The 13818-nt window shown below is 37.7% G+C and overlaps 1 protein-coding gene across 5 annotated transcripts in view; it reads right to left on the reverse strand.

The window, feature by feature from the left end:
* Nucleotides 1-24: 24 nt before the first annotated feature.
* The window catches only part of SYTL2 (synaptotagmin like 2), a 98004-nt gene continuing 84210 nt past the window's right edge, over nt 25-13818 (reverse strand). For all 5 annotated transcript variants that reach the window (XM_022594008.2, XM_089914169.1, XM_022594013.3 and 2 more), the window contains 8 exons: nt 11961-12080; nt 10490-10659; nt 9277-9379; nt 7100-7270; nt 5028-5106; nt 3197-3296; nt 1299-1504; nt 25-465 (listed from right to left, as the gene is read on the reverse strand). In XM_022594008.2, coding sequence (XP_022449716.2) covers nt 320-465; nt 1299-1504; nt 3197-3296; nt 5028-5106; nt 7100-7270; nt 9277-9379; nt 10490-10659; nt 11961-12080 — 1095 coding nt within the window. In that variant the 3' untranslated portion in view covers nt 25-319. The remainder of the gene's footprint in view (nt 466-1298; nt 1505-3196; nt 3297-5027; nt 5107-7099; nt 7271-9276; nt 9380-10489; nt 10660-11960; nt 12081-13818) is intronic.

Genomic DNA, 13818 nt, shown 5'->3' on the forward strand with positions numbered 1-13818 from the left:
TCTTTTCATTAACAACACCCCACATTTAATTATTTTTGGCAGCTTTTTCTTTGAAGCAGCAGCAATGGTTTGATTTTCTTAACTTTCTCAAACATCTTCTTTAATGTTGGAGTCACAAACACATTACATGTTTTGTTATCATTTAAGTCTCTTGGGCCTTGTAACCAAAGAAGTACATGCAGGTTGACTTTAACATGCTGTGTAGCATTTGTTATGGCAATAGATAGAAGGTGAGGATCTCTGTCTACATAGTAACATTTTTAAGATCAGATTCCACGTATTTAGTAGTTTTCAGTGGAGGAGCCAGTGGACTTTGGGTTCACTTGGAAATCTTGGCAATCAACAGCATTCTAAGAGGCAGGGTTGCTTCAATCCAAGTGTTGGGGGAATTTACCATCTTTTCCCAGAGAGCAACTTCCTCTGAAGTAGAGTCCATCCAATCCACTTCAGTACCATAGCTTTTCCCTGGAAAAAAAGGGAAGCTTTGCATTTAGAAAGGAATAGCTCATTGGGAAAAAACTGAGTCATTCCCTAATTATAATCACCAATGGAAACAGCTAGGAAGAGTTTTAACATCACCAGGAGGGCAGAGAAAGAACTGTTTAACCATCTGAGATATCCAATAATGGGACCCACCACAATTGGGATTATTCTCATTACTCTCAGAGTAATGATTTCTCTTCACATCCATATAAAAGATGAGAATCTGTCAGGTGCATAAGGGGATAGTAGGGAGGATTCCAGCATTGGGTTGGAAGTGACAGGAGGTGATCTCTAGGGAAGTGTGGTTACAGCTTTAGTGTCTAACAGACTCGATTTTGAATCCTGGCTCTGCCACTTATTAGCTCTGTTTCTTAATTTCTTGGAACATCAGTTTCTCTGGGGCTAACATTAGAAACAACTCATAGAACTGCTGTGAGGATTAAATGAAATAATGCAAATAAAGCACTTAGTACAGTGATCAGTGCTCCATAAATATTAGTTACTATTATTATGCAAAGCACACTTTTAGCCATGAAGGGCCATAAATGTTTTTTCAGGAAAGAGTAATGATGAAGGCTTTTCTGGTTTCCCCCACAATAACTTAAGCTCTGTGTGGACAGACATTGCATCCCGTTAATCTTTGTATCCAGAGTCCTTGGCACACAGCCTGACATTCCTTCACTCATTCATTTCATTATACTTAACAGAAACAATATCTGTTTTCATTAGGAAGAAGCAAAACAACAAACCAACCAATCTCTAGTGTCTCCAGAAGCATTTGACTCATGGAGAATTAAAAATGTAACAAATGTTACCTGTTCCAAAGCCAATCCGAAGACCTCCCAAAAACTGGTTGGTTAATTTGTAATGGTCCCAGACAGTAAGCTCGACACAGGCTTCCGTCAGGTCCTCGGGCCTGAACCCATCATACACCATGGTGTGGTTGAAGACAGGGTTGGTGGTTTTCCCCACAGCTCTTGTCTTCTGGCGACTTTTCCTACTTGTATCTGGAAGGATGGTACTACAAAAGGAAACATTATTGTGAGAGCATTTTAATAAGACAGTAAACTCATGCTTTCAGTGTGCTTCAGCTACGGGACTGGCGAGAGGAAATGGAAGAAAAAAAGAGTGTAGAGAGATGGTGATGGTGATGGCGATGGTGGGGCATCCTGCAGAAAGACTCTCTGCACCAGAGTGGACCACACTTGCTTGGAATCCTGACTCTGCCACTTAGTGGCTGTGTAGTATAAGAAACTGACTTAACCTCTTAGACACTTGCTTCCTCATCTATAAAATGGGAATGGTGATGCCTACCTCAAAAGGTTAATATTAGAACTACATATTAAGCAAACAACTTAGTTCAGTACCTGCACTTAGTGTTTACTATGTAGCAATTGTTTGAGGATTCCTCTAAAATCTATTCCTGATTATCTGTGATAGCCTAAGAAATCAGTCTTGTACAGAACTGCAAAAGAAGAGAAACCTCTCCAATTTGCTAGATTTGACTTTGGGAATGAATTATATTACATATTTGCAATTATTTATATTTACTTTATGGTAATAAGTGAAATTAATTTAAGCTACCATGTCTCTTGTGCAGACAAGAAGGGCCGGGACTAGTCTTGGAATGGGAGACTGACCTGAGCTGAAAAACTTATCAGTTGACATCTATGAAGAATATGTATAGGGAAAATCATAAATAAGGTCATATAAACTTAAATAGCTACAATTGGTCTTCTGGTAGAATCTATATAGATAAAATTAGTCAGAGAGAGTTAGGACAGCACAATAATATCTGTTTAGTTAAGATGCCAAGCATTTATATTACAACAGAGAAAAAGGTTGCAACTTAAAAACCCAAATTGTCTTAAACTCTTATGAGCTAATTATTAGTATGGGTCTATTTAGCAAATAACTTCCCAGATATTTACAGACTGATGCAAAAGGCCTTTTGCAAATGGGCCACAAAACAGATGCTCCACAAAGGATCCAAGAGTTGTGGCATCACCATTAGCCATTTCATAAACTCTTTAGTATTGAATATTGTCCTCATCAGCAGATGTATCTCCTAGAAGACATTACGTATCTGAGTATGTGATCTCTGGTTTCGATTGTATATATTCCCTCTTATCTTTATGATTATAAAACTAAATGAAGTACTTCCCTGGTGGTGCAGTGGTTAAGAATCGCCTGCCAATGCAGGGGACACAGGACACAGGTTCAATCCCTGGTCCGGAAAGATCCCACATGCTGCAGAACAACTAAGCCCGTGCACCACAACTACTGAGCCTGTGCTCTAGAGCCCGCAAGCCACAACTACTGAGCCTGTGTGCCGCAACTACTGAGGCCCACGCGCCTGGAGTCCGTGTTCCGCAACAAGAGAAGCCATGGCGATGAGAAGCCCGCGCACCACAAAGAAGAGTAACCCCCGCTCATAGCAACTAGAGAAAGCCCGCACGTAGCAGCGAAGACCCAATGCAGCCAAAAATAAATAAATAAATTTATTTTAAAAACCCAAAAAGCAAAAAACTAAATGAAGCCTTGGAGAGGGTTCATGTCAAAGATCCCTCTAGCTCAAGTCGCCACTGTCTCAAGTTATTTTATTTATACTACGAATGATGACTTTCAGCATCACAGATACAGAAAAGTAAAACCAAGCAGCAAAGGCCAGGCTATTGTAGAACTGAGGGTGGAGAGTTATCAATGCTGTTACCATTTAACAAAAGAATTTAGATGGCTGCCCCTTAGCAGTGGTAGATCAAGGCATTCCTTCACCCAGATGTGCACTTCTCCAGTTGTAGGAAGCTTTTTACCTGTAACAGAAAAAAGAGAGAGAAAATGAAATTCCACTGCCATTCCTCTCTTGGCAGTACTGCATCCAAAGATGCCAACCTAAAAATGGTCTGACATAGCGATGCTAGCTAGTGTTTGATCATATGATCCTAATTGATTATATCTGTTCTTAACTATATCTTTCATAGTCTGGCTGTACTGAGCTCAGATAGCTCTATGAAAATAATTGATTCCAAGTACAGAGTATTACATCATTCTTTTTGGGTTTTGCTTGGCTCAATGAGATCAATTATAGATATTAGGTATGTGAATCATCCATTTACAGTTATATTCAAAACTACTCAGTGAAATGCATATACCTTTCAAATATTAATACCAATATCAATCGGTGCTGATAGGAGGCATTTTAAACATATTTGAGTATAGAGTAAACGAAACAGGTACTGGTTAAGGTATAGTCACTCTTCTTGTTAAAAGTAGTTACAAATTTTATAGGACTATTGTATAGACACACATAACAGCCAGTATTATGGACAGGGAATTACTGAGAAGTTGGCTTAGTCTGAAGTTGTTGTCTAGGTTGGGTGCACATGGGTGGAGGAATACTACCGTATATTTCTGGATGGGTGGGCCCAATCAGTCAACCAACCAGTATTTAATGAGCATCTATTATGTGCTCAGCCCTATGCTAGGAACGTCATTGGACATACAAGGAATACAGGAAATCTATGTCCTTGGGAGATGTTTACAGTTAAGCTAGAGAGAGAAAATCAATAAAAACTATAAAAATGTAATATAATAATGAAATGCAAAGTTATTACTGTAATGTTCTAGAAGATGATGTGATCAGTGAGAGTAAAAACATTCAGGAAAAGCTTTAGGGAGGAGATGGGACTTCATCTAAGACTTGGATAGGCTACTGAAAGCACCTGAGTTTGCAACCCCTGATTTCAGTCCTAACATTCATATAGATGCTTAAGGAGGACAACTTGGGGAAATGTGTGGGAAATGAGAGGGGGGTTAGCACACATTTCCTGACAGTCTCTTGCTCCTTAACTGTGCTGGAGAACTGAGGCCTTAACATGAAGGATGCAATTAAAAATTGTGAAGAAAAAGCTTTCTCCCCTAATGAGACCTTGAGAGTAGAGGGCAAATGAGCTCTAATTTCTTAGGGGCTTCATATGAATTCTCCCAGTTCCCACCTATGGGGGAAAAAAACACACCAGTTCCATTTGTATCACAGCACTATACAGGAAAGGCCATTCAGGCTGTGGAGATACAAACTTTTGGGACAGTGAGGTAAAAGTTAAAACAAGGGCTGTAAGCTGGACTGAAAAAAAAAATGAGAATTTTTCTCATAGAAACAGAAAATAGAATGGCGGTTACCAGGAAGGGGAACCTGGAGGGAAGGGGAAGAAGGGAATTGTGGTTTAATGGGTATAGAGTTTCAGATATACAAGATGAAAAAGTCCAGAGATCTGCTTCTCAACATTGTAAATATACTTAACACTACTAATGGTACACTTAAAAATGGTTAAGAAAAATTTTATGTTATGTGTTTTTACCACAATAAAAAAAAGAAAATTTTGTAGTTTACAACTGTGGATTGACTCATTCGGTCTATACGATTACTAAATTAGTAAGTTTATTTAGGGCTTCACCTTTGAAAAAATCATAGAACTCAAAGAAATCCTTGAAGAGGGGAGACATAAGGTTAAGGACATAAATCTGGACAGAAAATCACTACATACCAGGCATTGGCTCTGGGACATACTGGAGAGCTAACTTCATTTCACCTCTGTTTTCTGCTTCAAAGGCAACTGGTGCTGTCTGGAAAATGAAGGAATGTCAGCAGGTATGAAACACAAACCATTTACCCTGTTTGTTGGTGCTCTGTTATGGGACCATATCTGCCTCATTTCTCGGATTAGGTATCACTCATGAGTGGCCTGGATTAAAATTTCCCTCCTCATCAGAGCTAGACTGTTGCTTTTATATTGTGTATCTTTGTGGGGTACCCAGAAAACATTTCAAGGCCTTTAGTTCAGAGAAATCAGAATGGCTTTCTTGGAGGCAGGAGAGGTGTTCTGGGATTCTTTGGTTTTTATAGAAACACATACATTTTTTCAGTCATTCAGCCAGCACATAAAACAACTTATTTGTATTCTCTTTCTCTGAAGGAGTAAGAAGAGTGGGGGTGGGGGCAGGGCGGGGAGGAACCAATATTACATTTTCAAAGCTGCATTAACCTAATTATTTTAGACCAAACGAGGAGATGCCTGTAATAATAACAAAGACTGAACAATAATTTTAAAACATATCTATTATAAGAGAGAGAGAGTTCTACTTTCAAATTCTGGTCTTTTAGAGCCTTATTTCCAAAACATGGCTACATGTCAGAAACATAAGGGAAGTTAGTTAAAAATGAGATGCTTTTGACAACTGAGGAATTCTCATCCAGCAAGTCATGGGTAGACCTAGAAATAAGTGCTTCAGGTGATTCTGATGTGATATTTTGGAACCGTTTCTTAAGTGGAACTGTTTTATTGTGTAGATACTCAATAATAGTTCGTATTAATTGTATGTATCACTTGCAGCTATGATGGACTAGCTGGGATCACACCAACCCTCCCGATGAGGATAAAAAAAAAAAAAACTGGATTAAAAGAATCTATCTGAAGGTGATGAAGAATTATTTCGTTAGACAGGACTCAAATGGACAAGATGTTGGAGCCTGACATTCTCTGCTTTCCACTTTGAGGCATTAGCTGATTTTCGAGTAGTGCCAACTGAGAGCACAACAAGCCTAGCAGAAAGAGACTCAGAAGCTGAGCAGGGCTTCTCACAGTGCTGGGGAGGCAAAAACTGGCCAGCTAAGGAGAGATGGTCTCAGAAAATACTCTAGACCAGTAGTTCTCAAAGTATGGTCTCCAGGCCGGCAGCATCAGCAATGCCTGGGAATTTGTTAGAAATGCATATTCTTGGGCCAGATCTTACCAAAACAGAAATCCTCGGAACAGGGCCAGAAATCTATGTTTTAATAAGTCCTTCAGGTGAATTGGATACGTGCTAAAATTTGAGTACTACCTAGGTTTTCAGTTGCAACCCATGAAAGACCACAGTCTAGGAATATGGGCAAAGAAAAACTAGATCAGACCATGTGGAAGCTGAACCCCAGCTTCTAGTCAGTTCATTACCAGACTAGATTAAGGCGATGTGTCCCTACTCTGTGTGTCAGATGCAAAAGTAAACCCTCTCAAATTATCCCTAGAATTTTTTATATGCAATGTCCAGCACACAATAAAAAATGAACAGGCATATCAGAACAAAGGACCAAATGACCAAACTAAGATAAAAAATTAGATAAGAGGGACTCACAAACGTTTAAGATATTGGAGTTTTCAGATACACACTTTAAATAACTTTGATCAATAAATTCATAAAGATAATGTGAAGATGGAGAATTTTAGCAGAGAAATGGAATCTATAAAAAAGAATGAAGTGAAAGTGTAAATCTGAAAAGTATAATTGAGGACCTGTAGCTGGGTGTAACAGCAGATTAGACACAGCAGATAAGAAAATTATTGAACTAAAAGATAGGTTAGCCAAAAATAGCCAGCCCAAAGAATAGAGAGGAGAAAAAAAAAGAATAGAAAATATAGAAAAGAGCATAAGAAACATATGGGACAGAGTGAAAAGACATAATGATCCCAAACTATGGGTAAGCATTCTGAATGAAAACGCAATTATACAGCAGCTCTCTCCTGTATCCTAGGCCCCAAACCAACCAACCAACAAACCAAACAAAAAACTCTGCACTTACCTTCCGCTTTAGAGGGTACCACTTCAATTGTTTATTCTGTTTGTTATCCCAGTCCCAAGTTTCCAAATCAAGTTCCACTTCCCCTAGAAAACTATTGCGCTTAAATGTATCTCGATGCCAAACAGACAGGTTCAGTTTCTGTGTCTTTAAGATTTGCCTGTCGATTTTATACTGCAGTTCAAAGAAGGAAATTAAAGTGGTAAATAATATTATTTTATGCCAAAGTTATGACATAGAGATGAAGAAAAAATTCATCTGTGTAGATCAGATTTTCTCATCTGCTAGGTTTCAAGTCTCAAGAATATTGCAAAGTCATCTTATTCTAAGTGTCTTGTTTCAAAGAGCTCAAATTCATCTTTCACAAAAGCTCATTTTTCTTTCCCCCTCTGGAAAAGCAAATGATGGCTCAAATATCATAGCCGGTAATAGCTCTCTAAAAACAAAAGCCAATTATTCAATTTTTACTGGATGTTTTTAGTTCTAACTAGATATAACATAAATCAAATTCAGTCTAAAAATACAAATGAAGTTTAATCCAATGGTCTGTTTTCTACCTAAGGACAAAGTATTTTTTTCAATAGACTTTATTTTTTAGAGCAGTTCTAGATTCACACAAAATTGAAAGTACAGAAGATTTCCCATATATCACCTGTCCCATATACACACAACCTCTCCCACCATTATCCTGCAAGGACAAGATATTTTTCAACCTGTTTTTTTTGGCATGCTAATAGTTTTAATCTAAAATGTAGTCAATCCTTGATTATATATAATCATGGAAGGGATAATAGTCTTTCTAATCTAAAAATAATCTCTATTTGGCTTTATGATATACTACTTGACTGTCCATTTTGGTTGTAGCAGACTTGCCTTTCTCTGAGTTTACCATTTAAACTAGCTGGCTTTTCCTGAGTATAGGGTTGAAGTAGCTGACCTAGAAATAGCTAGGGTTCTGAAGTATATCATAGTCCAGTCATAATTAAAAACTTGCTACAGAAAATTCACCCATGGATGACTGAGGGTTAATTTAATGTTGCTCCTTTTCTCAGAGGATAACCAAATACTTGGACAGAATTTTCAGAAAGAGGGAATGAATAATCCTTCTCATATTTGTAGTTTTAAATAATCTGTTACTCATGACTAAGGCAGCATAATAAAGTTTGAAGGAAAAAGGAATATGGGCATTGGAGCCAGGTATATTCTTCATTAACCTATCCATCCATCTATCCTTCCATCTATAAACATTTTTTAAGTACCTATACCAGACACTGTGCTAAGAGCCAGCATTTACTAAGTGTTTAATGCATACTAATTACTTCACACGTATTGGTAGGTAGGTACTATTCTTGTCTCCCTTTTGTAGATCTGAAGTGCAGGTGGGTTAAATCATTTGTGTAAGGGTATGCAGTTTACAAGCAACACAGAGTTGGTCCCTGCCCTCATGGAACTTACAATTAAACCAGTAGTTAAAGTGCGGAATGTTAACACAGCCTATTGTAAAACAAGGAGACTGAGGCAGCAGACAGCAGGGAAACTTAGGGGTTAAGGACAGCTTCTCATAGGAAGAGGCATTTCAGGCTGTGGGAAGTAGTTATGGACAGAATGTGGGGAAGAATATCCCAGTCTGAAGGAACAGAAAGTCCCAGCAGTGTGAGAAAATGTAGTTCCTCCAAAGAACAGAAAGGAATCAGGGTGACCTGAAGAAAGACTATGAAAGTGGAATGGTGAAGCTGGAGCTCAGGTTATCAAGGGAGCGGTATGCGTGTTAAGATGGGTGTACTTGACCCTAAGAATAATGGGAATCCTCAAATATTTTAAGCAAAGAAATAACATGATCAGAATTAGGCTTTTATAAGATTGTTTTGGCAGCAATGCTCAACTTTATCAGCTGTGTATCCTTGAGCAAGTTCCTTTATTTCTCTAAGCTTCATTTGCCTCATCTGTGAGACGCAGATAATACTATCCCCCTGGCAGGGTATGGAGGACATGCATGAGATAATGCATACAACAGTCATGGTGTATCATCTCATACAAAGCAGATTCTCAGAAAATGGTTATTCATTTCCTTCTCTCTTGGTGACTGACTTCCTCTGTAGAGACACTACCCAAGATGACATGGCCTTTTAAATGCATAGGTCACCATTTAGGATTTTCCTAGATAGAGAGGTCATAGATACCCGCAGTATCTCATTATACACAGGATTCAACGTTTTCTTCACTACAAGCGTTTTCTTCTTGCCCATTTTGCCCTTGTCTGGTAACAGATAAGTCTTTACATATCTATAAAGAGAATTGAACAGACAAGAAGGTCAGAGAAAATAAAAGTGATGTGTCTAACCTCAATTTTAAAAAATGCACTGGAAATTGAAAGAAATAATTATTTCATGACACTAGGAAAAGCAGTATGTAATAAATGCTCTCACCAACACCTTTACGCTTAAGCTTTTAAAGTGATTTCAGTGGAATTGATAATTTTATATTGTTTTGAAGATTTTTAAGGGAAATTTCCTGAATTCCTTTCTTCCTTTGACCTTAACTAATGTGGGGCAGGGGGAAGACGACAGACCTCTAACGAGATGCTTAATTCTATTGGCTAGTTTCCTATTAAGAAAAGGCTTTGATGCTTGCAGAATTTAAAAAGTTTTTGTGACTGTCTTTTGAAAAAAAATAATCTGGTACATACCTAATCAAGCCATATGAATGTTAAAAAAAAAGAAGAAGAAAAAGAAAAAAACAACAAAAAGGCTATTAAGCCCAGTTCCTTTTAGGATTGGGCTTATGCTAGCAAAATAATTAAGAATCAGACTTCTGCATAGGGATAAGTAGGGAATACCATTCAACTTTGTAACTAAACTGAAATGCAATTAAACCTGTGATTTCAAAGATGAGTTGGTAATTCCCCCTAAAGTTCTATAGAATATAATTTAAATATGGAAACTACCTTATTCTAGAATCTTAACTATTTCTGCACCACAGAGCATTATAAAGTACGTCCCACGTGTCCCTAATCTTAGAGAAAGTTTGAAAGTGTGTGGAGAGAGACTGGGGCTCAATCCATCATTCCTCATTTTGCTGCTGAATTTATGTAAACAGTCGCTTATCTTCTCTGTCCCTTGTTTCCTTATCTGTAAAAAGAAGGAATCAGGACAAAATGACCTCAGAGGTCCCTTCCAACTTGAAACGTTTTGTGCTTCTCTGATATTTTTATAATTTAGTAGGTTTGGCATATGAATCTATAAAGTAAACAGCATTTCCCCCCAACTTTTTTTCCCAAACGTTCCTTTTAATACAGTCACACACATACCCTCCCTTCAATTACTTTCTTTCCTTCCCAATTTCTATAAGATTAAGAGCAACTAAGAGAAAATAGTGACTCCAAAATGTACTTACGGGTCCGAACGCTGTTTTTTAATATCTGCTGCTGCTAAGTCTTTACACTGGGCCACAAACACATGCAACTCCTTCAGTGAGTCCACATAGTCGATTGCAAACTGAATATTTCCCTTCACTTCCAGATTGCCAAAGTCTCCACTATAAACACTCATCACACTGCCGCTCACCTGGAAGCGTCGGAAACACGCAGTGTTTGTCTCTATCTCATTCTTGAACCCAACACAAGGATCATGGATATAATCTTTGCTTGCCATTATTTCTCTAGTTTGCACATAAAAGCAGTTAATTTAATATGGCATCAAAAAAGCATACCAACACAGACAACTTGACATGATATACATGACATGATGACTAGTGTTTAACAAAAATTGCCTCTAAGAGACATAGATGAAAAGTGAAATGCAAAGTTTTTTAGATGCTGACTCATTTCAAAGCAGGGTGATTTTATGGTAGGGGGCATTCAGAGTTCCATTTTTAGGCATGCTTAGAGTTTAAAGTGTTAAAGAAAGAGGATGTGAGAAACCTCAGGCACACAAATCACAGTGACACATTGCTCTATCAAATTTCCAAGGCACTAAAAAGGAATTTTACTATGTTACCCATCCGCTGAACCTAAGAAAATGCTTACTGAGCCATACACTTTTAGAGGTCAGGAAGGGCAGAAAATGGATGATTGATGAAGGAAGTTTAAAGCCTTCCCAAGGCCATATATTTGATTGTCATCAGCAGAAATTCAATTTAAATAGATTTTTTTACAAAGCAAGGCTAGTAAGAATTTAAGCACAGATCTGTCATTTGTTTAGCATACCTGGTGAGATATGTGCATGTGTATATATATCAGAGATATTTGGATAAGTGTCTGCGGACATATTTACGTATATATTTCTACACACATCTTACACGCACACACAAAACTACCTCACTTTATGAAAGTTCTGTGTAAAGTCAAATTCTCTAAATCAAATCTGAGCAACTACACTTAGGGAGCTTTCCTTTGAAAACTCCATTCTGAATCCCTCTATGGGGCAAAGAATCGCCTCTCCTATTCTTTATGTGAATCAGTGCTTTCATTCATCACAATAAAAGTCTTGCTAAAAGACAGGTACAATTCTATACCTGCACACAGTATATAAAAGCATATCAGATATAAGCATACTTTGTGGTAGTTACCCCATTTGTTGCACAGAAAAATTTAGTGGTTCATTTTGTTGGTAATTTAGGTTTATTTTTTAAGTACTTACATCCAAAAAGCCATATTTATTTATTTTGGATATGAATTCTCTTGTGATTAAAACAGAGAAAAAGGAAGATTTGGCTAGCCAGAAGCCAACTGTGGGTTAGAGAAAAAGCTCTCATGCCCCTGGAACCTGAGAAATACAACAAAAGGCCCTTTTACAGTAGCAGGAGCATGGTGGAGCAAGGTTCGCAGAAGCAGAGGGATATTAACATGAAGCCTTTGTTTACATACAGAAGACAAGGACGTCATGCCAGAGGAGCTGCTAAGATTGGTTAAAGAGCTCGGGCTCTTCTTGTGTCTGCTGAGCTGGTAACTGCCTTCTGATGTTGTATCTGTTTCTCTGTCATCATTCTACAAAACATCATACAATATATACAAAATTTAAATTCAGAATGAGTCAAGATCAAAATCTGTTTAGATAAAGATAATATCTTGGTATCCCACTGATCTATGACATTTTCCAAGGTCAAAGTGCTAACTGCCGAGGAATGGTATTCAAGACGGGGTGGGTGGTCTGCCTTGGACCTCATCGTAGGAGGAGAGCAGTGGTTAGGTACTGAAATAACAAAGCGATTTGTTTCACCTACAAGGTGGCCCCAAGGTGCATTCTCTTAATATTATACATTTACATTGCTTGGAAAACTTTGTTGATACATATGAGAAATTAACTTTACCTAGACAATAAATGGTCTAACATTTACTATCAAATCATAAAATGTCATGTCTCATTCCTCTCGTTAACATAGGCTTAACTTCCCTAAAAATCAATAGTGTCTCGTTTTACTTGAGACACTATTAAACTAGGGGAAACAAATGCTAATCTGATCTGTGTTTCAAGTTTTTTATACATATGTATATATGTGTGTATATATAATTTTAAACCACCTCTTAGGTATTTCTATAGTGCTATTGTGCTTATCTTTTGTGTTGCTATAGGGAAGTATACTGATTTGTACATTCTGCCCACATTAGATTTTAACAAATTAAAAAAAAAATAGCAACAAGATACTTATTTTAAATATGTCCCAGGAAATATTTACCTGGGTCAAGAAAGAAAAGTGACAGTAATAAATTTTATTATATTTAGATCTATAGTTTATTAGATGGTAGCTTTAAGAATTTATGCTTCAGAATGAGTTCCTTTTGGGGTTAGAGAGTTTATGGAGCAGTTCAGTGGCTCCTGGGGTTAGGGAAACACCTTTATGGAGGAGTGATTAGTTCATGCCAACATATTCCAGGGCCCATGCAATTACATGTCAATGTAACAGATGCCAATCCTAACGCAGATTAAGAAAAGGGTTAAAAAATTATGATTTATATGGATGAGAAAAGAATCCTTCCTCAAGGGTGAAAAAAAATCCATACATTTTTCATGTCTCTATTATCATACTCCCTTCCCACATGCTTACAGACCATTTCCCCCTATCATAGCCGTAATACATTCTACCTGGTACATCAGATCATTAGTGATTATTGGAAGGATAGGACCTTGTCTTGATGACCTGGAACACTGATTTTCATAAAGTTGGTACTCAACAAATATGACTGACACTAAGCCTCAAAGGGACAGTAGACAAAGAAGCAATGTCTGATTTCATCCCACTTCCTTTAACATTCAGTCCAACCCCAGGTACTTTGAAAGGTAAAATGATGCAGCTTAATTTGGTATCTCTGATGTACAAACTCAAACGATTTGGACTGTCTTTTGTGTGGAGCAAGTGAGGCAGCAGGTTAAAACTGAAGGGAGGAGAAAAATAAAAAATCAGGCCAATCAGGTATCATTGGCCTCTCAAATTATTAGATGGTTCATTCATATGACCAACAAAGACCAAAGCGTATCTACAAAGGTATAAAACCATAGGAACTCCATGAGGTGCCTATGCTGGCTTCCAGCTAATGAGTTAGTTTCAAAGAATGAGTGATTCTTTCCAAAGGAACTGTAATGTGGGCTCTTAAGCAAATGCAAGGGCTGATTACTTGCAGATATAGTTCATCTAAGGCTCAAGAGTAGATAGAACGGTGCCCAGGCGGGGGGGAGGAGGGATGTAATTTATATATTGTCCAGAGCTTTCCTTACACTCCATCTATT

This window comes from Delphinapterus leucas, chromosome 7 (genome assembly GCF_059928025.1).
Source record: "Delphinapterus leucas isolate spDelLeu-1000000601 "Yukka" chromosome 7, BTC_Dleu_Yukka2, whole genome shotgun sequence".
NCBI classification, from domain to species: Eukaryota; Metazoa; Chordata; class Mammalia; order Artiodactyla; family Monodontidae; genus Delphinapterus; species Delphinapterus leucas.